At 35.1% G+C, this 23372-nt stretch overlaps 1 protein-coding gene and 2 long non-coding RNA genes across 8 annotated transcripts; 1 reads left to right on the top strand and 2 right to left on the bottom strand.

The window, feature by feature from the left end:
• Positions 1-1550: 1550 nt before the first annotated feature.
• On the top strand, positions 1551-4537 carry LOC142629581 (uncharacterized). The gene is made up of 3 exons (XR_012843078.1): positions 1551-2082; positions 3623-3668; positions 4261-4537. It is a non-coding gene; the product is annotated as an uncharacterized LOC142629581 (long non-coding RNA).
• Positions 4538-5457: 920 nt separating this feature from the next.
• LOC142626753 (uncharacterized) lies at positions 5458-6647 on the bottom strand. The gene is made up of 2 exons (XR_012842639.1): positions 6246-6647; positions 5458-5791 (listed from the first exon to the last, which is right to left on the bottom strand). It is a non-coding gene; the product is annotated as an uncharacterized LOC142626753 (long non-coding RNA).
• A 2685-nt stretch (positions 6648-9332) lies between these two features.
• LOC142628443 (uncharacterized) lies at positions 9333-19676 on the bottom strand. Of its 6 annotated transcripts, none has more exons than XR_012843020.1 (11): positions 19484-19676; positions 16444-17286; positions 15605-15633; positions 14139-14205; positions 13747-13804; positions 13500-13592; positions 12188-12302; positions 12065-12107; positions 11901-11946; positions 11665-11735; positions 9444-9736 (listed from the first exon to the last, which is right to left on the bottom strand). XR_012843020.1 is itself a non-coding variant. In XM_075802547.1 (11 exons), exons 2-11 carry the CDS (start codon positions 17260-17262, stop codon positions 9697-9699), a joined length of 1386 nt encoding a protein of 461 aa, XP_075658662.1. In that variant the 5' UTR covers positions 17263-17286; positions 19484-19676; the 3' UTR covers positions 9444-9696. The 6 variants fall into 6 exon arrangements, 4 of the variants coding, with proteins under 4 accessions (XP_075658660.1, XP_075658661.1, XP_075658662.1 ...); XM_075802547.1 differs by having other exon boundaries at positions 12060-12107; XM_075802548.1 differs by having other exon boundaries at positions 9478-9736; positions 11675-11735; positions 12060-12107.
• Positions 19677-23372: the final 3696 nt, after the last annotated feature.

Genomic DNA, 23372 nt, shown 5'->3' with positions numbered 1-23372 from the left:
ATTGTTTTATGCCAGCCAATAAGAAGCTGCCACGTCATTTATTTTAATTTTTTTTTTCTCGCTCATTCAATTCACTCTCTCACTCTCTCCGAACTCTCTCAAAGTCCTTCACTCTCTTTGAACTCTCTCTCTTTGTTTCTCAGTCTCTGACTGAAGCTTCTCAATCTGACTTGTCATGGAGCTGAAGAAGTAAACGAAAACCAAGCCGGCGAGCATGAGCTTCGGGTCGTGAAGCAAGGTCTTGCCTTTGACGATCTTCTTGATCGCGAAGGGGATCCAAATCAGGGTTGTGACCACGATGAAGCCCAGTTGCCTGGTGGAGAGGAACGGAGGCCAGTGAATCAAACTGACGGCGAGCTTGGTCATGGCCTAGACGAAATCGGCCATCGACTCGGCGAGTCACGAGAAATCGCCCTGGTCCGATTCGGAGCTGGGTGGCGTCGAAGAAGATGAGGAGGTAGTAGGGTCTTGGGGTTTTCGTGGAGGTGAGGTAGCGAGAGACGGAGTGGTCGTCGAGGTGGATAATGCCCGATTTGGATCGGGATTGGAGCTTCGAGACTCGGTCTGAGTCGGAGGAGCTGGTTGAGGTTGAGATGAGAAGAAGGGAAATGAGGAGAAGGAGGGGGAGAGAGTGTGTGGGAGACATGGTTGTGGGTTTTTTGGGGTTATAGAGAGAATCAGTTTGGTTTGTTTTTGTTTTGGATCTTTGGATTTTTGTTGTGTGGCTTGGTGATGGTGATTGGATCTTTGGATTTTTGAATGGGTATATGAATTTCATTGATGGTGGTTGAATGGGATGGTGGCTGGGTTTTTGTGTAGCTTGATGATGGTGGTTGGATGATGGTGGCTGTGTGGGTTGTCTTGGGTCTGTGTGATTAAACTAGGATATGAATTGCTTTTCAATTTCCCCTTTGGCTATAAATTTTGGCGTTTATGTCCATCCAAGATAAAAAGAAAAGCCACTTTTAAGTTCGCCACGTACAGCTCCGGCGAACTCGATGTGTGGTGTGGTGGAAGTTTGGGCAAGCTTCGGTCTGAGCTATGAGACTGAGAAACAGAGAGAGAGTGAGGGAGTGAATTGAATGAAGGACAAAAAAAAAATAAAGGAAGACGTGGCAGCCTCTTACTAGCTGGTGTAAAACAATGGTTTTACGCCACAACCTGACCGAATGTTTACTATTATGTACTAATTTTGAAAGTTTATCAAAAAATGTACTAATTTTGAAATTTTGATTCACAAATAGTTGTATTTTAATTGGTTAACATTTAATGGTGTACTTGCATCGGATATTGCTATTTTAATTTCTAATTGCAGGGGCTTGATGACTTGTGACTACGAGAAAGTATATAGTGTTTCAGGAACTCCACATCAGCACTTACTTGGTGTTTCTAATCCTAATAAAAAAGTGACATCTGTCTAAAAGAAACAGATCAGTATACTACACCTTATACACCTGAAAAGACAAAAATACCCCTGAAAAATTTCAAACCCCCGCCTTTAACACCCTTTTCCCCTTCTTCAGCAAAATCAAAACTCTCTCTCCAATCTCTATTTCTGCTTTTTCTCACCGCACCACCGTATTCTCTCTCTCTCAACTCCAAAGCTCCACATCCACTGCCTAGCGTTGCCGCTGAATTTTTTTTCGAAGACTCGCCCTCTCTTGCTTTTCCCCTTTTCGCAAAATCAAAAAATTTTCATCTCTTTCTCTATCTATTTCTCTCGGCACCACTAGAGCACACCAGCACCTCCTTGACTCCATCTTCTCTCTCTCAACTCCAAACCTTGACAACCGCTGCCTAGCATCGTCGCTGGTGACCGACCTTTGTCTCGTCAGAAAAACGCCCAAAACTGTCTCTCTTTCTCGTTGTTTCCAACCACCGACGGCAGAAGTTTTCTTGCCGCTTCTAACACCTGAATTTGCAAAGAGAACCAGTACAATCAACTTCTTCTTCGAGAACCCAGTTCACTTCTCAAGGACAACGGTCAAAAGCACGATTCCCATCCAAGCTCTCGACCCTCAAAGAGATGAAGAAACAGAGTAACCAAACATCAATGACAAAACCGGTGCTTTCACATTCCAGGTCACTCTCTTTCTCTTGTATAATTTTCTCATACATGTCAAATTTACCATTTTTCTTTTGTGGGTAACTTTATATTTGGCCAAAATGTCTTTTTTCGCATAGTCCATAATTTTACTAAATTTTTTGTGAATTTTAAGAATAATTCTTGCATAATATTATGCTACTTATAATGGGTTTGTGACATATTTTTACAAATTTGAGATATTACAGCAGAATGATATGTGTTAAGGTCACCATGTTTGTTCAGGTACATTGTGCTTCTGTCCCACTTTTCTTGCTTCACTCTATACTCCACCAATAAAAACTTGCCACATGTGCACTTAAGTAATTAAATACTATCATTATTGACTTATTAATGCTCCCGTTATTAATTAATAGTAGTATTTAATTAATTAGGTGAACACGTGGCAAGTTTTTATTGGTAGAGTATAGAGTGGAGCAGGAAAAGTGGGACAGAAGATTTGGACTCGTACATTGTAGCTAATGATTTGGATATCAAGAAACTCTTGTATTCCATAGTCAGTTCTACCATTTTTGTTAGCAAATTCCTGAATTAGAGAAGATATGAACTTTAGGTAGATGCATGTCTTTTGAGTTTAAGTCCAGTTAAAGAGCATGTGTAGACATAAAATGTGGCCCAACTTGTGATGCGTTTAGCTATTATTTGGATATCTATCTTGCTTTTGTTAAGATTATTGATGAGAATTAGCTATAACCTGTTCTACATTGTCCAAAAGTTTTTTTAAAACTCTGGTTATCTATGTTTATTGCTTCCTCTATTGGATGATAGGATAAGTGCTAATCTGATGGAATTGTTGAATATAGTGGTGAGTACCTTTTTCCCCCAATCAGGTTCAACTTCACTGATCATGTCCCTTCACTTGTCTTAACCAGTGTTGATAAATTTTCTTCATCATCCACAGTCCACATGAATGAGTTATGTCTTGAAGTTGTAACTTATTTGGTGAGGCTGCTTTGAAATTAGGGAAAAGTGATTCCAAAAGGTCTAGCATCATCATTGGTTCTTTGTGTATATTTACTGCCTTGGTATACTATGAGTATAGCATGAGACTGAATAAACTTTGCTGGATCTGATTATTTACTTGTCCAGGTTAGCCATGAATGCAGGGCAATTAGCTACTAGTTTACATTGAAAGGATTCTTTTAAAGTATAGTTTTCTATATTCCTAATGAATAAAAAAATAGTTTAGATTTTGAGTTTATTTTTAATCAGGCCATTGGTTGGGTGCATTTGTCTAGCTTTCCTTTTTATATCGTACACTGAGTAGATGTAAACTGGCAATGCCTGTCCGCTATAATATGCCATGTTATTTTTTTTTCAATGTCTTTACAACATAATACAAGATTAACATGTAGATGGATGGATGGGAAATTTTTTTATTGATTAGACATATACTATTTGTGATTGTAAAATTCCATGTCTGTTTGGATGTGAAATTTTTATTTAGGTGCCTATGTTATGACACTTGTTTACTGCCTGCCTTTAAGCCATTAATAATTATTTTCTCTATTGCTTTAGGGTGGAATGCCTGCATTGCTTTAGTCGCTGGTAACTGTGTTGTGTGGTAAGTTATATGTCCATTTCCTGACTTTAATTTTTTATTTGTAGGTTACTCGCACCCAGTGGGTTTTGATTTTTGAACCCATGAGTGCCATTGAGCCAGAGCTCATTGATCTATCTCCTGATTTAAAGGCTTATACTTACATTCATTTCACTTATTCTTTCAGCCATGATTTTCTATAATACCAACATATTTTCTTCCGAAATTCAATTGAGAAGATAAATGCTTAGCCCACTTTTCTTAGTTTATTCTATTGCATCTTCTGCACTTGAATAATGGCTCAAACTATTTACAATGTTTTATAAGCAAAAGGTTCAGTTAATGATCCTTGTATCATAACTCTAACATGATATCCAAGTTTTCCATCTTTGAGTTTTTTCACTTCTGCACTCTTCAAGATATCACACAGTTTGTATTCCCACATATTAGTTTGCTATTTTTTATGTTTCTTAGCACATTGCCTGCTTTGTCTTTTTCTTTGTACTTTTTCATCATAATGGCAGAGGAGTTTTATTTACCTATCCAAAAAAAAAATCTGGTATTGTTGTTGGCTATACTAATTATTAAATTTTTGTTTCTTGTTGGATTATTGTAGGGGGTTGTCAACTATGTAAGATTTTTCATTAAAGTGATGAAGATGTCAAATATGAAGCAATGGGATAAATTGAAGCTCTGAAGTATCAATCAATGATGGATAATTACACAATAGTTGTGAAGCAGCTAAAGTAGGCATCAATAGGGTCTTGGCTATTTTTTGTAGTTTGTTTTGGTGTGTTTATGCATGCTGGCAAAACAAAAGCAGCCTATATGTTGTTACCTTGATGTAACTTTTTGAATATTGATGCCAATAATAGTGATGTATTATAAAATTTATCTTTATGTTAGCTTTTGGTTCAATGAAAATTTATCTTTATGTTAGCTTTTGATTCAATGAAAATTTACCTTTGTATAATCATTGGGTACCAAAGACAAACAGCACCATTAATTAAAGAAGTTGCATTTTCTATAATCTAAATTATAGGTATTACAGCAAACAACAACACTATATATAATCTAAATTCCAGAATTGTGTCCAAGAAAAAAAATCTTGCTCAAGCTTTGATAGAATAAGTATTTCAATTTGCAATGACATATTTTCAACTTTGACAGAATAGGTATTCCCATAAGAGTTTCTATGCTATTGATGTAGCAACATAGTAATGTTGCAGGTACATACTCTAAAGCTGCAGAATTATATTAAAGACCAACAAAAAAAAAAAAAAAATCTAGAATTATTTGCAGGTACATACACTATATCACCTAAAGCTCCAAAATTATCACCACCAAATGTATGTGGATTACATAAAACAGCAGCAACTCCAGCACTTGTAGCAGCAACCCTTGCTTCTCCATCCCTTGTGGTAGCAGTGGTGTCAACAACCTTCACACACAAAATGAACCTGCCATGCTTCTAAAAGTCTTCTTGTAAACACAACCCTGGAAAAATAAAAATAAAAACAATCCCCTTCTCCCCCCTGTAAGAAATCTATAAAAAAAAAATAGTCTGGTTCCTATGTTTACAAATCCCATATAAATACATCATCTAATCAACATTCTTTAGGTATAACAACATATTGCCATTCACTATATTATCAAAATAACAACAACAAAAAAAGTCTAGCACTAAAATATTGTCATTCATTATATCATTCCCTTAACTGAAATAATATAACACCTGCAACAATCTAGCATTGCAATTCCACCACCATGCACATATAGAAACTAATATATAAGAATAAAAAGTACTCTGGCATTAAAAACTTTTATCATTTGCATATAATTAGTCCTTAACTAAAAGTTACTCAAACATATACAAAATCTATCATGTTTGAGTAATGTCATTCGTTACAAAAGCTTTACAACATGACAGCTATAATTAGTGTTTGACTAAGCAATCACTTGTTCAAATTTTCAGCTATGTTATCTATAAAATTTTCAAGTCAAATATACTATCTAAGAGGTTCTTCCACTGTGCAATAATGACCAAAATGCTGTCCAAAGATGCTGTCCATGAGCTGTGCAGTATATTGTCCAAAATACCATCCAAAAGAGTTTTTCTTCATACTTCAGAAATTTTTAGTAGGGCCCTAAAAAAAAGAGAACAATATTAGGGTAAAAAACAAAAAAACAAAAACACATATTAAAGCTTCTCCCCCTCTAACATAAAAAGTTTAAGGTTTACATGAATAGCTGAAAAAGAAAGAAAAAAAAAATCTAACAAATAAATAATACCTGAAAATCAAGCACAACCATCAAATACATTAAATCAACTAATAAACAAAGAAAGAAGCTTATAAAACTACATCATACTAACCACTTTTAATTTAATCCAAAAGAACAATTTTTTGAAAAAAAAAAAAAACCTTTTACTGTATTATTAGTGCATCCATCCTCACTAAGCATTTTAGTAAACAGTAAAAGTTCCCTTTTTACAAAAGAATGTATATGTCAATTTAAAAATAAATAAATAAAAATAAAAAAACAGGACACATATGTAAACAGAAAATTCAGAAAATAAAATGAAAAAGAGTGAGGAGAAACCTTCTTGCAAAGTCAGAGTTGAAAGCAGCAAGAAAACTTTCGGCATCATGGTTGGAAACAACGGAGAGACAATTTCAGGCGTTTTCCGATGAGACCGATGATGATCGGCGATGCTAGGTAGCAGCTATCTAGGTTTGGAGTTGATAGAGGGAAGATGGAGGTGTTGGTGACTGGTGTGCTACGGTGGTGCGAGAGAAACAGAGAGAGAGGGCGCTTTTCGACGAGACAAAGGTCGGTCTCGTCGGAGCTGATGATGACCGGCGATACTAGGCAGCGACTGTCAAGGTTTGGAGTTGAGAGAGGGAAGATGGAGGTGCTAATGAGTGGTGACTGAAGTGGTATAGTGCGGCGAGAGAAACAGAGAGAGAGAGAGATGAAATTTTATGTTTTGGAGAAGGGGAAAAGGAGAGTGGCGGGATGGGGTGAAAATTAGAGGGTATTTCTGTCTTTTTGTTTAATGTAACCTGAGTTAGTGAGGTGTATAAGGTGTAGACAGATGTCACTTTTTTATTGGGCTTAGAAACACCAACTAAGTGCTGATGTGAAATTCTTAAAACACTATATACTTTCTCTGTGACTACACGAAAGAGGTTGCAAACAAGAGACCAATATGGAAGAATATGATAGTTGCCTCTATATATGGTACTTAATGTATTTGGGTATCCCACGAGAGTGTTTGGTAAATGCTCTATACGTATATCTCATAATGTAATCTATATGTAAACAGTCCATCATATGGATTACATTATGAATTATTTTAGAATCACAACTAATTCTACATCTATTTTCACAACAATCTTATGTGATAGGGTGTGATTGATCGTTTGTCACTTTCATATGAACTTGTCACTTTTTCTACCACTCACAATTTGCCACATCAAATAATTGTGAAAATTGAAGTGGAATTGGTTGTGATCTTGTAATTTTCTTATAGGCCATTTAAACACATCCAGTACCATTTTACATTTAGTGGTTTTCGGACGGAAATATACTACACATCAATAACTTAATTATAGGGGTCATGACTTTGACAAGCACTAATAATATTTTTAGCTTAACACATTCACATTTTACGGATTCTCCACCATCTGTGCCAAGTTGATAATTCAAATGGGGATATACAACAAATTAAGAGCTTAATTATTGAACCATCAACCATGACCTTGACAAGTAATCTATATATATATATATATATATAAGTAGAGACCTCACATTAGAGAGTATGAGATTGTGTTGTGTAGTGCATTCCTTGAAGTTCTCTTTATTTAGGGTTCTAAATCAACAAAGTTTGCATTTATATCAAAGTATTAGTTCATTAAAATTAGCCAATAGAGTAAATGCTTATATTAATTATCTATAGTTGTACATTAATTATATTTATCGAATGAATTTATATGATTATTTTTATACTCTATATAAGAGATAATTTTTAGCTGGAATGATAATAATAAAGTTAGAATATGACATTCTTACTCATGTAGTTGTTTGACAACAATTGACACAAAAGCCATAAAAATAAATCTTAGTTCTTTAAATTTCCTAACTTCTTTTAGTCACATGTAATATATATATATATGTGTGTGTGTGTGTGTGTGTGTGAAATAGAATAAATATATTCGTTTTGTTATAACATAATGAAATTTTAATATAATATTTCTAAGATTTATATGAGTTACAAATTTATTTATTTTTTATGTGAGAAACAAGTGAAACACTATATTATGCAACAATTGAAGTAATGTCCAATAGAAAGGGGAAAAAATTTGGTAGCACACAATCAAGAACGTAAAAAATAATAATTGAAGGATATATGCATTTTTTTAATAGGAATGAAACGTGCTTATCTATATTAGAATATATAGTGTGATTTCTATTTTGTCTATAAACTAACTAAAGATTACAATATTTTAAAAAAGGAAATTTATTCAAAAAAAATTATACTTCAATAACTAAGGGGTCTAAATCATGAATGTATTGAGGTGCCAACTAATTAAGTTACAAGATTCTTAAGAAACTTATTAAAGTATTGGAAAAAACTAATAATATGTTGCACCACACATCAAGCAGCCATTTAACTAGTTATATTAATTTTTAAAACATAATTAGAATAGAATAATAAATAAAAAGTACATTCTTTGTTTACGATATTCATCTAACAAGTAATTATAATAGAACTTATTTTGCTGAAACTGAAAACTGAAAACACTGTAACGAAATAATTTTAAATGTGTGAATAGTACCGTGGGACTCATTTTTAATGAAAAAGTTGCTAAAAAGTAAAATTTGTGGGACTCATAAACAGTGCATTTGTGCACTGTTCATGGCTGAAAAGTCCAACCTTGCGGCTGGCTTAAAAAAAAAAGAAGCAAAACGCAGACGCAGCCTATATAAGCTGTATCCAAACTCAGCTAAATGGTTTTTCATATGAAACAAGGACAACTTTGTATGAAGGGATTGAGATTCAATATTTTGTTATAATTCAATGAGAAAATAACCCACTAATCACATGAATGCTAAAAATTTTGTTGTGCATAGTCGATACATTGTAGATTATGGTGCTTGTTAGGTTGTTCCTAAATGTGGAACGGCTTTGGAAACCTTTTCTTTACCGAATATGACTTCTAACAATGACCTTTAAAATACATTTCCCATTTTAAATCTGCTCAGCAAGTACAAAATTTCTGGAATTCCCAATTTTTGCCTTTTCAGCTCAGGTCATCGCAATGAAAAAATTGAGTCTGTCTCTGGGTACCTAGAAGATCCTCTATTGTTATTGCTAAAATAGCCTCAAATTTGTCAAATAAATCTTTGAAGTGAGGTCCTTACTAGTGTACAATATCAAATTCATCAAATGGCTTTTCTTTTGTGGTAAACCTTGATAGAAACTCAATTGGCATCTCTCCCAAATGACACTTATTTTCTCCTTAAAAGAACGAGAAAGATGAGGTTTTAATCGTAGTTTCAAAATTCAGTATGTGCATACGCAAGTTAAGTTATCGATAATTAAAGGGAAAAATGGGGGTTAAGGCCAAATGTGAAACTCAACATCAGAATAGCACATTGGGTTAGAAAATTCGCAGAAAACTCTGATCCAACCTCGCCCCTACTTCCAAAAATCTCAGAGCAAGAATTCATGCAAGCTATACGCCTAGCAGCTACAGTCCTAATCAATGGAGTAATAACATCTGACACAAAGCAATGAAAAATAAAGAGATTGAATCAGGTGAGACTCTGCCACAAAAATACTGTAGACCATAATTTGTATATGAAGAGACATGTCTTAAGCCATTTAAACTGTTCGTTCCAGCACCATTGGCAAAAAGACAATCAAACTGAATTGCATCCATAGAAAACGCAGCACAAATACACTTTAAATAGTTCCCACACATCAATGAATCAGTACATTCCTCATGCTGAAAGGAGGCACATTGGAGTAGCCAAAATTTGCCCATCACTTGGCCGAGTCCTCGTGCAGTATTACATACTCTCGGCTACAAAAACCAATATAAATATATATAAACAAATTAAAATTATGCAACAGGAACGGTTCAGATTACTACAGTAAGGTCAAGAAACCATAACAGCAGCAGAACACAAGAAAGTCTTAAGTGCAGTGACTCTAAAAAAATTCTGACAGTTCAATACACATTCACATGACAAGCAATGAATAAATCAATTTTCCCAAACACACATGACTAATAAGTTCCCATGTTTAAGGAAGAATTTTTCTTTAAATGAGTTTAGTACACAGTAAGATAGTGCACAAGGATGCCTATCAGGCAGAAATGCTCAAACTTATTCACCACATCAGAATCCAATATAAAAAGCTCAACACTCTTTTATCCAGTCTTTACATATTTCGAAGCTGCTCATTCTAGTTACTTCTTTCTATAAAAAAATTTAAATTTCTGAACAAGAAAACGATTAAAACTGTCATAACTCATAACACACACAAATAAGGTCACAGGAAAAACCAGTTCTGGAAGAGGAGGAAGAGAAGGAAGGGGTAGATTGAGCCTACAAAGGTTTCTGGAAACAAGTGCTCCCTCTTTACAAGAAAACATGCTTTTGGGGTCGTCACAAAAAGAATTCCTTTGGCAGAAAAACCACAATAATTTCTATCTTTATCTCTTAGAAAGGAGATAGGAACCTTTTTTTCAAGGAAACAAATCATTGCTTATAATTAACACCATAAATCTTTATGTTATCCTATGGCCAAGAAAAATTCAGCTTTGCTTAAGCAAAAAAATTGAAATGTATTCAACATTTTCCAGTTGTCCTTATTCCTCTGATTCAACATAACAATATGACCAAATTCATCTTCTAAGAAAATCAAACCCCTAAAATTTAAGGTGAAGGAGATCAGGAGTTCCTTTACAAGTCCAAAACTACCTAATATAACTACTAAATGAAAAACGAAACTCATCAATCCCACAAGGAAACAACTGTTTGCATACAAACAGTACTATTTCTAAGAACCATTGTAAATAATTTTTTTTTCTGCCTGGATAAACTCCAATGATAAAATAACACTCAACTCAGTTACCCTCATGCTGCACAATATTATATATCTAGAATTTGACAAGTGATGAACTAAGTTTTACTTCCCTTTTCTTTACTTTCAAGAACAAACCCAACTTTGTTGTGTGAATGTGAGAGAGATGGGCCACACTACATTTAAAGGAAGCATCATAATTCATCACTTGAACTTTACATGCTTTTAGATTCCACTCAATTAATTAGCTTTGATCACAGATATCTCATTTTCAATATCCCTCCTCTCTTTTTTACAGTTTGTATTTTCCATCAACACCCACCCAGCTTCTGTCATAAAAATCCAAATGTAAACCAAAACAAGATTTCTTAGCTAACAGTAATTGGGTAGTCCAAAGTAAAACCACAAACCTACAGCTGAAATTCCATACTTCCCTGGGTACAAATATGAATAGATGACTTGCATATTGCTGAAGAGACTCAAAAGAGTTGTCAGTATAAGAGTCACAACAACCCATATTTAGACCAAGAATTACCTAAATATTTCAAAGAACATCACCACATCTAGACACAGGAATTACCTCTTCCACCTTAATCTATTCAGCAGACTATATTCCCAGTACTAAATACGGAAGAGGGGTGAGGGAACCAATGTTTTCCTTCAATTAGAAAAAAGTTGTAGAGATTACAAATCTTACGTGAAAATGGATGAATTTTTATTTGGACCATTTTAGAAAGGGGGGCAAAAAAGTATAACGTGTTTTTAAGCAAATATCAAATCATTTTGAAAAAAAATAAAGTCACAAACTACCACTAACACATTAAAACAAACATTCACATTCAATTGCAAATTTCATCATCAAATTGAATAAAATAATACTAAATGAGATCAAAAGCATATCTTAATTGTTAAATAGTGGCCTACCTACTATTACCAAATCTAACAGTGTCTTTTTCTATAAGTTCATAATAGCGTTGAGGTTCAACAGCATTATCCTGCAAACACAAGAGAACATGTTACACAAAATTGCAATAAAAGATGAGCAAATTTCAATTAGTTAACACTATTCACACCAAAAAAAAAAAACATAAAACCAAAATATATATATATATATATATATATAAAGAAATGGAAACAAGATACCAATATGAGCAACTTACATTAATATAAGTTTTATTTGTGCTTCCAAGGTCCATTAAGTAAGGCCTGCCATGGTAATAAAAAAGGCTCTTAGATATTAGATCAAAGATATTCCTACTACCAAAAAATAAATCTCTATCCAATGAATTAAAGTAATCACATATCAGTTTTAGTCTTACCTTACTTGCTTTGATACTGCACCATCAGGTTGCTCCTTTTCCACTTGCCTAACAATTTAGGGGGCAAAAGTTAAAACAGTGTTCAAAAATTTCAATTAAAAATATAAAACTGCTGAATATGAATATACCTGAATTGAATAACGGCATGTTGCTTGCTGCAGGATGGGTGGTCTGTTGGAATGTCTGCCACCCTTCGTTCCCTCCCAAAAAGATAACAACTTTGACGATGTATATAAAGAGGCTCTGTTGAAGATATGCACTTCTTAGAGCACATAAATAGCAAGGAACTAATAAAAACTTATTTTTGATCATTAAGAATATTTATCACAAACATAAGTTAATAATGCAAGAAGAATGAAAGGACTTATTACATGCAAAACAAGAAAATATCTTAATGAAAAAATGTGCTTGCATCATATGGAACATGATCAAACACAAAGTTGTCAATGAAAAGAAAGCAGGATAAAGGATTAATCCTTTAAGGCTAGGAGAACTAAAATTGACCAGTCAAAAAAACTTTCCTCTTACGGAAAAGCTTTTTTTTTCAGTTACAATTATAAGGGTCCGTTTGGATAGAGCTTATTGCTGAAAACTGAAAACTGAAAACACTGTACCAAAATAATTTTTAAATGTGTGAATAGTGTCGTGGGACCCATTTTTAATAAAAAAAATTCTGTAAAGTGAAGTTTGTGGGTCTCATGTTCACGGGACCCACAAATGTGCTGAAAAGTCAGCAAAATGCGGCTACTGTTCATGCACAGTGCATGAACAGTAGCCTTTGTCCCCTGACCCGTACAGCAGCAGAAGAAGAAGAAAAAAAAAAAACAAAAACAAAACACAAAACGCAGCAGACGCGGACGCATAAGCTGTATCCAAACTCAGCTTAAGCAATGAAGTTTCACCTGATTTCACAGATGTTAGTGGTATAAGATACATACACGTACTTTCCATTTATAAAAAAAGGTAATGTTCAATATAGATGTTCCCTAAATTATGAGAATATAATTTAAAAAAATTATAGTGATTGCTAATTATGTCTCATCCACAGGAAGGACATTTTTTTTTTTTTTTTTTTATGACAAGGAACCCCCTCAAGGTATGGGCCAATGGGACCACCCCTGAGGGGCAAACCCCAAGTGCCTACACATCCCCACTGAGCAGGCATCGGGTAAATCGCAAAATTCCTCAGCTAGGAGTTAAATTAGAGACTTCTGGGTTTACAGTTAGTCCAGGAACTCTCTCTTACCGTTGACGCCAGGGCACCCCGAGTGGGGGCAGGAAGGTCATTTAAAATAATTCGACAGAATCTTCAAACCTTGATGACTCTAAAGTGAATGAACTGAAAACCGGCCTAACCAAGAAAAGGAATAATCAAGAAGGGAAGCAAGAACAAGGAGAGAGCACTTGGAAACTTGCATATATAAGCTCTATAAGACTTACCATTTAGCACTTCACCACCCTTGAAAACATAAAGCCGCCATCTTACATCAGGTTTTCGTGCCTCTGGGGGTTCATTGAACAGAAGTGTCACACCTGACAAAGTAACACCTAGTTAGAAAAGGATATAAAATTTAAGGTAAAAACCATTTTTACATACAATTGAACAATTGAAGCACACAGTCCTTTACTACCACGCAAACAACACAATGAGAATAGTGTATCAACTTCTAGGAAATAAAAATATCACCTTTGACTCTATTGGTTTCTGCAGCAAGCTTTCCTGATAACTCAAATGAAGGTTTTTGCTGCAATAAAGGTAACAGTGATTAAATAGGATTATGATGCATATCCTTTACCCTTTTTTTTTGGCTAGGTAAAGGGGTTAGGAGGATTCAATCCCCAGACGTGCCCCACCCAAGGGGGCAGACATGCTGGTTGGTGTATGGGCCATTGGCCTTTACCCATTTAAAACAACAAAATTTGCACCATGATAAGACTACTCAGAATTCAAGGATAACGAAGACCTGGTTTTGCCACAACTTGTATTCAGGTCAAGAGGGATAAGTTAGAACAGATAACCAGAAAACAAACCATAATCATGGCATTATGACAAAAAACAATAATCAAGCTAAATGATACCTTTTCCTTTGCTTCCAAGGCCTCCTGGGCAGCTTTCATCTTAGCAACTGAATCATTCTCATTATTCCTGCACAAGCAGCAAGCAATCCCCAGTCAAAAGCTATGTCAAGGGTGATGCAGGACAAGACCAGAACCAAAACCAAGACAATGACTAATAGATAGGCAACCATCAACACCTAAGCCTGCTTGGAGTCAGCAATCAGCACTAAGCAAGAAAGGGACTCTAAGAATTTAATACAATACGAGCAACCTAATTAACTACTAATACCTAAAATAAAAATATAATTGATCAATAAAAATACAATTGACACCAAAATTATATAAGAATAAATAAATAAATATTTTTTTGCACTCTCAGCATCAAAGATTGATTTCAATAATAGTAGTGCATTCTTAATCTTGAGAAAGATGAAAGAATAAAAAAGAAAAATAAAAGTAAACAAAGACAAAGTTAAGTCTATCAACTCAGATTTAATTTACTTATGCTAAAAGGTGCAAATTCAAAAGGCATTTTTGGTGTAATTGGAGTGAACTCAGATCCTTGAACTACAGAGCAGCAGGTTACATCTTTTACTTTCTTGCCTTTCTTTTTTTTACATTTTTATTTTTAAGGACATCAGTTAAGTGATTCTCAAGATTTGCTTCAGAAATTTCTTTTTTCTTTTGGAGCCAAATCCTTCAAAATTCTTGTAAAATCTCATTTCATCAATTTTATTCTATCTGTTCTTTGCAGCTGCTGTGATTTTTATATTAATTCTATTGTTTATCAGCTATACATGATTGTCCCTTGTTGGCAGGGGAAAGAGAAAGCTGAAATCCAGAACCAAGGGTATAATACATAACTATGATGAGGAAACTGAAAATTTCACATAACAGGGAACGCTATGCATAAATTCCTTATCTTTCTCCATCCATTTAAAAAGAATCAATATGTCACAAATATAAGGAAAAGATGGCATTATTCCAATGCAAAATTCACCACTTCCATCACATCATAGACTGATGAAAGCTTACTCAATGAAATGGGGCAAGTTGGTCAGGCTGCAGTTTTTCAAGATTTAGGAATGAGAGAATCTCAGCAGTGTTAAAGAACTACCATTGAGCTGCTTCTTTAAAATCTTCTTAAACCCACTTTATGAAAGTAACTAAATACCAAACAGGCTGCAGGGTAGCTTCTGCTTTTTGGAAGCAGAAGCAATTCTGAAAAAGCTGGCACTACAACTTGGTAACAACATAATGATTCCAATGGACTGTATCAATCAACATACACCTAAAGTATATAATATGGCTAAAATACCAAGTTACAAGATTACTTTGGACATCATAAGTGACTTCTTTGTTTTTTTTTTTTTTTAAATTCCTCACCTTATATCATTAATGTTTCCATAGAAAGTAAAGTCTAAACTAGAGATAACAAGTTCCTTATTGAAGCTAAGTAAAGAGTTTGCAGTTCATCAGCAGCTTACCGCTCTTCAGATCCTCTTAAGTTTGTCACCTGAAAAGGTTTGACCAATGATATCACAGTCAGTCACTTCATAAATAATGCAATGAAAAACACTATCCACAAATATGCATCACTAATCATATGCTCAGAAATCAAGAATCACAATTTCTGAAATACTTTGATAGTTAATTTAGTTTTCAGCTATGACTATGAGCATTGGAGAAATGCATGCCAAAATTAAAAGAATAAATAAATGTAAAGCTCAGAGGTCAAGCTGAAATTAATCTGGAAACTCTAATTCAATCTTTCCAATTTGAACTCATTAAAATTGTTCTAATATGAATTACATTTATGATAAAATATGATTTCCTAGTTTCACAAAAATAAATAAATAAATAAAGGCACCATTAAAACTTTCAGTATAACAGGCATGCTTCTACTTTAATCCTATTTTCTTTACAACCTCTCCCAATTGCCTACCTTCTTGCGGGTAGTTAGATTGGGGAACAAAAACCATCATTTCATAAAATCAGGTGACATCATCCAACTGACTAGAAGGTACTATATAGTCTACTAGTTACACAGTAATTGCTCCTTACTATGAATGGAAGTCCACAAGAGCATGAATTCAATTCAGATCTATATTATACAGGTAGTACCCCTAAAAAAATTTACATATAAATATTAATATAATGAGTTTGTGAATGTTCAGGAATCAAGGATCATCTGCAAAATAACTTTCGCCATCTTACAATGAAAAGCAAAACAATTTTCTTGCATTGGTTTTCCTGAAGTGAAAAATATCATAAGAAAACAAGTAAATGAGGAAAGACATTTGAAGGGGTGGATATCACCAGACACCTCGTCACGATCTCTGGAATCAGCAGCTGGTTGAGGCGATTGAGATCTGTGCCTGCTCTTGTGATGACGATCTAATGGAGAAGTAGACCGCTCATGTCTTGATCTTGAAGACTTGCTATCATCTCTACCTGACCTCTCTTTTCTATCGCCCTTAGTTTCCCTATCAGAACCCCTTTCCCTAAGTGTCCCTCTATCGCTCCCCCTACTATGATTACTTTCACGCTCTCTCTCAACTTCATTATCATCCCTCCTCGACCTCCTCTCTTTTCTCTCAACCCCACTTTCTCTCTCAGAACCCCTTTCCCTATTTGCCCCCCTATCACTCCCCTTTCCATGATTTTTTTCATGCTCTCTCTCAGTTTCTCTCTCAACCTCATTCTCATGCTTTGTTGGCCTTCTCTCTTTTCTCTCATCCCCAGTTTCCCTTTGTCTCCCCCTATCACTCCCCCTGCCATGATTCTTTTCATGCTCTCTCTCAGTTTCTCTCTCAACCTCCCCTTCTTCTTGAGCTCTCCTCAACCGCTTCATTTGGGGAGAAGGAGAGCGAGCTCTCTTAGTTTCTCTATCAACTTCCCTTTCAGCCTGAGCTCTCCTCAACCGTTTTGTTTGGGGAGAAGGCAACCGAGCAACAGGAGAACTTGAAGGTGCCTGCTTTGGAGACTTAACACGACCAGAATGTTTCTCTCTTGCATCCGAACCATTTCTGTGGGAGCTCCTATGTTGGGTGGGTGATCTTTCTCTTCGAGATGGACTCCTCCTATAAGGAGACCCCCGTCCCCTAACCAGAGATTCCGAATGATTGGATACATCACGCCCCATACTTGATCCACAATGTACTACCTACTGAAAATAAGTTCAACATGAAGTCACAAAAATGCAACCATTACCCTTCAAAACAAGCATCTAGACATTATACTTAACATAAGTGAAAGATAGCGTTTGAGATAGCGAGAAGTCAGAAGTGTGTTGTTTGAGATAGTGAGAAGTGAGTTGTCTGTGAATTAAACAGTGCTTTTAGGTCTCTATTTGTGACCAATTTTACTAGACATTTTAGTGTTACCAACTTTATTAGGAATTCGTCGGCTTGTAAGACTAATACAGCAACAAGGCATGTTTGGCCTTAGCTACTTATTCGGTTTTATTTTGAGTAAAATGTTTGTTGGTAGGAATGAAACCATTACCAAACAGGCCCTTACATGCTAAATCTGTATTAGGAAAGAAAAGCTGGTGAGTCATGTTAATGACAAAATAAGATTATCTTCATCTATCACGTGATAAGTTTAAAATGCTAAGAAGCTCAAGGCTCCAACAGTATAGCTTATGTTCAGCTTTTTAATACCTCAACAAGTATATACAGTGGATGGCGGTTATTGCATGTGAAGAAAAAGAAACAATTAAAAAATTAAGAAAAATTTATATTTTAGTTAAATAGAGTGTAGAATAGATAATCTGACGTGTGTATCTTTGAAAAACAATTAAGTAAAATAGAAAAATTAGATTTTTATTCTTAAAATAAACATAAATTTTTGTACGAATTAATGTGAATGTTCACTTGGTTTGTATAACACAAATCTGATCCAAGACAACTCCAATCACACTCCCACATGGCCAATGCCCATTGGTCACCAAAACTAACTGGACTGAAACCACTAAAATTGTCTATACACTCTAGCATTCCCCAAAACCCCTCAATCACTGTGAAACCCACAAAAACAAATACACACACATTCAAACTACAAGAAAGCCCAAACCCTATCACCACTGAGTTTGACGAGTTCACTCCAACTCACTCCGATTCTCCTCACTCACTCGATAAATTTCTCTTTCACTCCTTTGTTTTCCTCACCAAGTTTCATTTTCCCTAAATACTCTCATTCTTCTGTGTGAATTTTCTGTTGAAACTAGCGGAGCCTTAACCCTTAGGGTTTTAAATTTGTAAATTACGTGTTTTTTTTTCCCGAGAAATTTTGTGCTTTGACATTGGGAATGACAAAATGTAGGGTAATATTCAGAATTTAATTTTTACATTATTTTTTATAATTTCATTTTACAGTGATTTTAGAAATTTAGTGATGAATTAATTAGGTCTTAGTTCAACTTTATGGCTTAGGTGATGTAAGCCCAACATTATTTTCGAAAGCAAAATGATTGATAACTTTAGCTAACAACCAATGTGCAATGGAAAATAGCGTGCTCAAATTTTTGAAAATATTTACTTTGGGGGTTGTTTTTTGTATTGTGGGTTGGAAACTTATAATGGTCGTACCCAGTGCACAAAGCTTCGACTTTTGGGTTGAAAACTTATGTGATGTATAATGTCTAGATGCTAGTTTTGACAGGAAAAGGTGAGCGAGTTCTCTCAATTTCTCTCTCAACTTCCCTTTCAGCCTGAGCTCTCCTTAACCGCTTTGTTTGGGGAGAAGGCGACCGAGCAACAGGAGAGCTTGAAGGTGCCCGCTTTGGAGACTTAGCACGACCAGAATGTTTCTCTCTTGCATCCAAACCATTTCTGTGGGAGCCCCTATGTCGGGTGGGTGATAATTCTCTTCGAGATGGACTCCTCTATGAAAATACCCCCACCCCCTAACCGGAGATTCCTAATGATTGGATACATCACGCCCCATCCTTGTTCCACAATGTACTACCCAACTGTAAATAAGTTCAACATGAAGTCACAAAAATGTGACCATTACCCGTCAAAACAAGCATCTAGACATTATACATAACATAAGTTTCCAACCCAAAAGTCTAAGCTTCGTGCACTGGGTACAAGTTTCCAAACGAAAAGCACTGTTTAATTCACAGACAACTCCCTTCTCACTATCTCAAACACTCAGTAGCTGCAAAAACAGATAACACAGAGACTCCCACAGATTCAAGTGTTCAAATTTAATTCACAATCACCCTCAGAAAAGAAAAAATAAAAAATAAAAAATAGGCATAATCACAGATTCACAAACATTATGGAGTGGGGAGAGAGAAAAATCATATCAAAATCAAAGTTTGGTTTTGAAGTTGGAAGGAGAGAAAAAAAAAATACTTGAAGCGGATTGATGTTCGGGATGGAGGCTGGCGTCGGAGGTGGGGTTGGCAGATCAAGCGGCCAGCGGCGGCGGTGACTGGTGGAGTGAGTCGCTCACCGTTACTCTCTTCTCTACTCTCTCGGTCTCTCTCTCTCCCTCGACTTTCTCTATCTCTTCTTTGAATTTTTCGGTAAATTCCACTCAGGTAGAGTTTGGATACACGTTTTCAAGTTTTGCGTTTTGCGTTTTGATTTTTTTTTTTTTTTTTTTTTCTGCTGCGGGGGGGACAACGCGCACTGTACGCGTAGTGCGTACTGTTCGCGCACTGTTTATGTACGTTTTTAGCAATTTTTTATTAAAAATGGATCTGCAGTACTATTTACACATTTAAAAATTATTTTGCTACAGTGTTTTCAGTTTTCAACAATAAGTTCTATCCAAACAGACCCTCAAGGTTGCGTTAATCCAAACAGATCCTAGACTTTTCAACGCTGGTCAATTTGGTCCCAAGCCAACTTAGAGCATGTTTGAGAACAATTTATTCAACTAAAATTGAATATTTTTTGTCAAAAGTAATGTAAATATGATTAAAAAGTAGTTGAAATAATACAGTAAGACTTATAAATAATATTAAAAATTACAATAAGACCTATAAATAGTATCAAAAATAAACTAAATAATTACAAAAATAAGTTTTTTTTAATAAAGTTACCAAAAAAAGCTAAATAGTAAAAAAATCTAGTTTTTTAAGCCAGTATCAAATGCAACCTTAGTCCGTAAATAGTTAGTAATATTTTGGCGTAAATGCACTTTTAGTCCCTATATTTTGACCCGATTTCTATTTTGGTCCCTACATTTTATTTTTACCACTTTTAGTCCCCAAACCAATTAACGCGTGACATTTAAGTCCTTACCGTCACCCAACTAACAGAAAATGCTGACGTGGCTAACGGTACAGTAAAATAATAATTAAAAAATCTATTTTGGCATTAAAAAATTGCCATTTCAGCTTTTAAATTAATTTTAATTAAATAAAAAAATTAAAAACAAAAAATTGAACATGAACAATCCCAGAATCAAGAACATGAACATCAAACCCAGAATCAAGAACATGAACATCAACAAAAACAAAATAGATCAGACTGAACCACACTCAAACCAACAACAACAAACCCACGCCGATCAGACCAACAACAACAACAAACCCTGTAACAGTAAGGTATACAAGAATGGATCCTTCCCCGCTTCGATAATCCCCAACAGAATTTAATGATTCTTTGCGAATCGGACTCAAAGCTGTACGAATCAATCAAAATTTGATTATAGAACCCCAACTTTCTAAACAATACCAAAAAATGAAAACCACACAAAAATGTGAAAAACAATCTATACAAAATCACAGGAATCCAAGACCTAAAAAACAAAATCTTTTCTGAAATTTTTGATAATATGCAAAACCCAGAACCTAAAACACAATGAAAATTAAACTCTTCAATCTCCCGGCTTCTAAGATGAAATCTTTGTTGTTAGCATTCTAACTTCTAACATCTAACAAAGATTCAAGTCCCAAACCCCATTAGAAACAAAACAAACCACAACACAACACAAAACTCTCTTCCATCGAGACAGAACCGGACCCTAACTTCACGCTCGCCGGAGCTTTCTTCTTTGCCGCCGGAGACTTCACACTCTTCGGCTTCGATGCTTTCTTTGCCGGCGCTGCCTTCTTCGACGGAGTTGTTCTCGTTCAAGTCCTTGCCACCTTCGCCTTTGGCTTCGCAACTGGTTTTGCCTTCGCTGCAACCTTCGTCTTTGGCTTTGGCTTTGGCTTTGCAGTCACGAACTTCGCCTTAGGCTTCACAGACGCTGCGGCTTTTGCCTTTGGCTTTGGCTTGGTTGAAACTTTCTTTGCCTTGGGAGCCACTTTGGTTGCCTTCGGCTTTGCAACGGACTTAGGCTTCGCCGGAGCAGAAACGGTTGAGGACTTCTTCACCGGAGTGGCAGGAACGAGCTTGAACGAGTTTTTCACCTTGACGAGCTTTCCGGAGGCGACGAGTTTCAGATTTGAAAGCAAGTTTCAAACACAGATCTGAAAGAAAGTTTCTAGAGGTGACGAGTTTCAAACACACAAAAAATCAGTTTTAGATCTGAAACTTTTGAAAAAGAAACAGTTTTTTGTTTTTAATTTTTTTTATTTAATTAAAATTAGTTTAAAAGCTGACGTGGCAATTTTTTAATGCCAAAATAGATTTTTTAATGCCAAAATAGATTTTTTAATTATTATTTTACTGTGCCGTTAGCCACGTCAGCATTTTCTGTTAGTTGGGTGACGGTAAGAACTTAAATGTCACGCGTTAATTGGTTTGGGGACTAAAAGTGGTAAAAATAAAATGTAGGGACCAAAATAGAAATCGGGTCAAAATATAGGGACTAAAAGTGCATTTACGCTTAATATTTTCTCAACTGTTTTAAGGACCAAATTAGTTAGTTTTGAAAAGTATTGAACCTAATTAGCATTAATGGATACTTAGGGACATGAATGGAATTTATTCTTTTTTTTTTCTCTCTATATTAGGTTAAGTTGTAACTGTGGGTTTAATGTTGAATAGGGCTTTTAATATTTTAGGTTGGGCTGGTCAGGCAAGGGGCTATGATTTTGAAACAGAGAGGCTCAATCCTAAAAAATTCTAAACATACCTAATAGTTTTTTTTTTCTTTTTCTTGGGCCAGGGGGGCCTCGACCCTTTCTTAGGTCCGTCCCTAGATAGAGTGGAATGCAAAATTTACAAGCAATAATGCTAAAGATGGGCTACATTAGACCAGGACAAGGAATTAGGCAAGGAAGTTTTGTCTTCCTACCCGTTTCTCATTCAAAGCCTCATATTTGCCATATTCGACAAATGCAGTAGAGGATGGTTCCTCAAGTTCACAGATGAAGAAGTAGTTGAACGCGCTGTTGTTGAAATAATGGAGGTAGAACTACCAAAGATTGAGGTTGAAGATGACGGATTGAGATCAGGTGGATATTGCACCTGATGCAATTACTATTAATGGTTAAGATTAATAGTTGCAAAAAGTAACTTTCAATCTCAATTATTGATTAAAAAAAAGTTAAGAAAAGTAAAAAGTAAAAGTTTAAAATGTGAAATGTGAAAAAAAATTTGTGAGAGAGAGAAGAGTGAATTGCACCCCCTAGGTATTGCACCGGATCCTAATTAGAAGATGACATACTAGAGCTTCCCAAGATTTGCTCTGATACCATGAAGAAATCATCTTTAAGTTCTTGAAACTAGGCTAGTAATGGCAAAATAGTAGAGAGAAAGATTTAGAAAGAGAGGAGAGAAGATATTTTCTTATACAAAATGTAATATAAACTCAAAGAATAATCTACAACCCATCTGTGACTATATATACATATCTTAAGCCTTCTATCACATGATCTAATTCACCTAAACTGATTCAGTTAGTAAAAGAAAATGACAGCTAAGCTAACAAATTTTGGTACCAAAATCCGGAGGGAAAATTAGTTACAGTTTTGTTATAAATCAGTTATTCCAAACGACATTGTATCGAAGACTACACGTCATGTATTAGACTTGAGCTAGAAACAGCATTGTGTTGAGTAAGTGATCACACAAGTGATTTTAAGAGCTAACGTTTCGCATGTGTCTTCATCAAACCAAGGTCCCAATGTTTTTCTTTGGTTGTAAGTGAGATTTGACAATTTCAGATTTTATTAATTAAGTAATTGAAACTTATGATAACAACATTTCCTTTTCTTTTTTTTTTTCTATATATTTTTATATGTCCTTTTTACTGCTGAAGATTAGTAGAGATATTAGTATTAGAAAAAGGGGTTTCAGAAAAGGTTACTTTCCAAACTTTTTCTTTATCTTTTTATTAGAT

Source organism: Castanea sativa, chromosome 3 (assembly GCF_040712315.1).
Source record: "Castanea sativa cultivar Marrone di Chiusa Pesio chromosome 3, ASM4071231v1".
In the NCBI taxonomy this organism is placed as follows: domain Eukaryota; kingdom Viridiplantae; phylum Streptophyta; class Magnoliopsida; order Fagales; family Fagaceae; genus Castanea; species Castanea sativa.
This window is presented reverse-complemented; position numbering and strand designations above follow the sequence as displayed.

Bases quoted from the DNA above. Each gene is read 5' to 3' on its own strand.
- LOC142628443 (XM_075802545.1), bottom strand. From the start codon at position 17,262: ATGGGGCGTGATGTATCCAATCATTCGGAATCTCTGGTTAGGGGACGG. The intron at 14,206-15,604 runs GTAAGCTGCTGA...CTGCTTGTGCAG, and splicing joins TTAAGAGGATCTGAAGAGCG to GAATAATGAGAATGATTCAG. The intron at 12,303-13,499 runs GTAAGTCTTATA...TATCTTCAACAG, and splicing joins GGGTGGTGAAGTGCTAAATG to AGCCTCTTTATATACATCGT.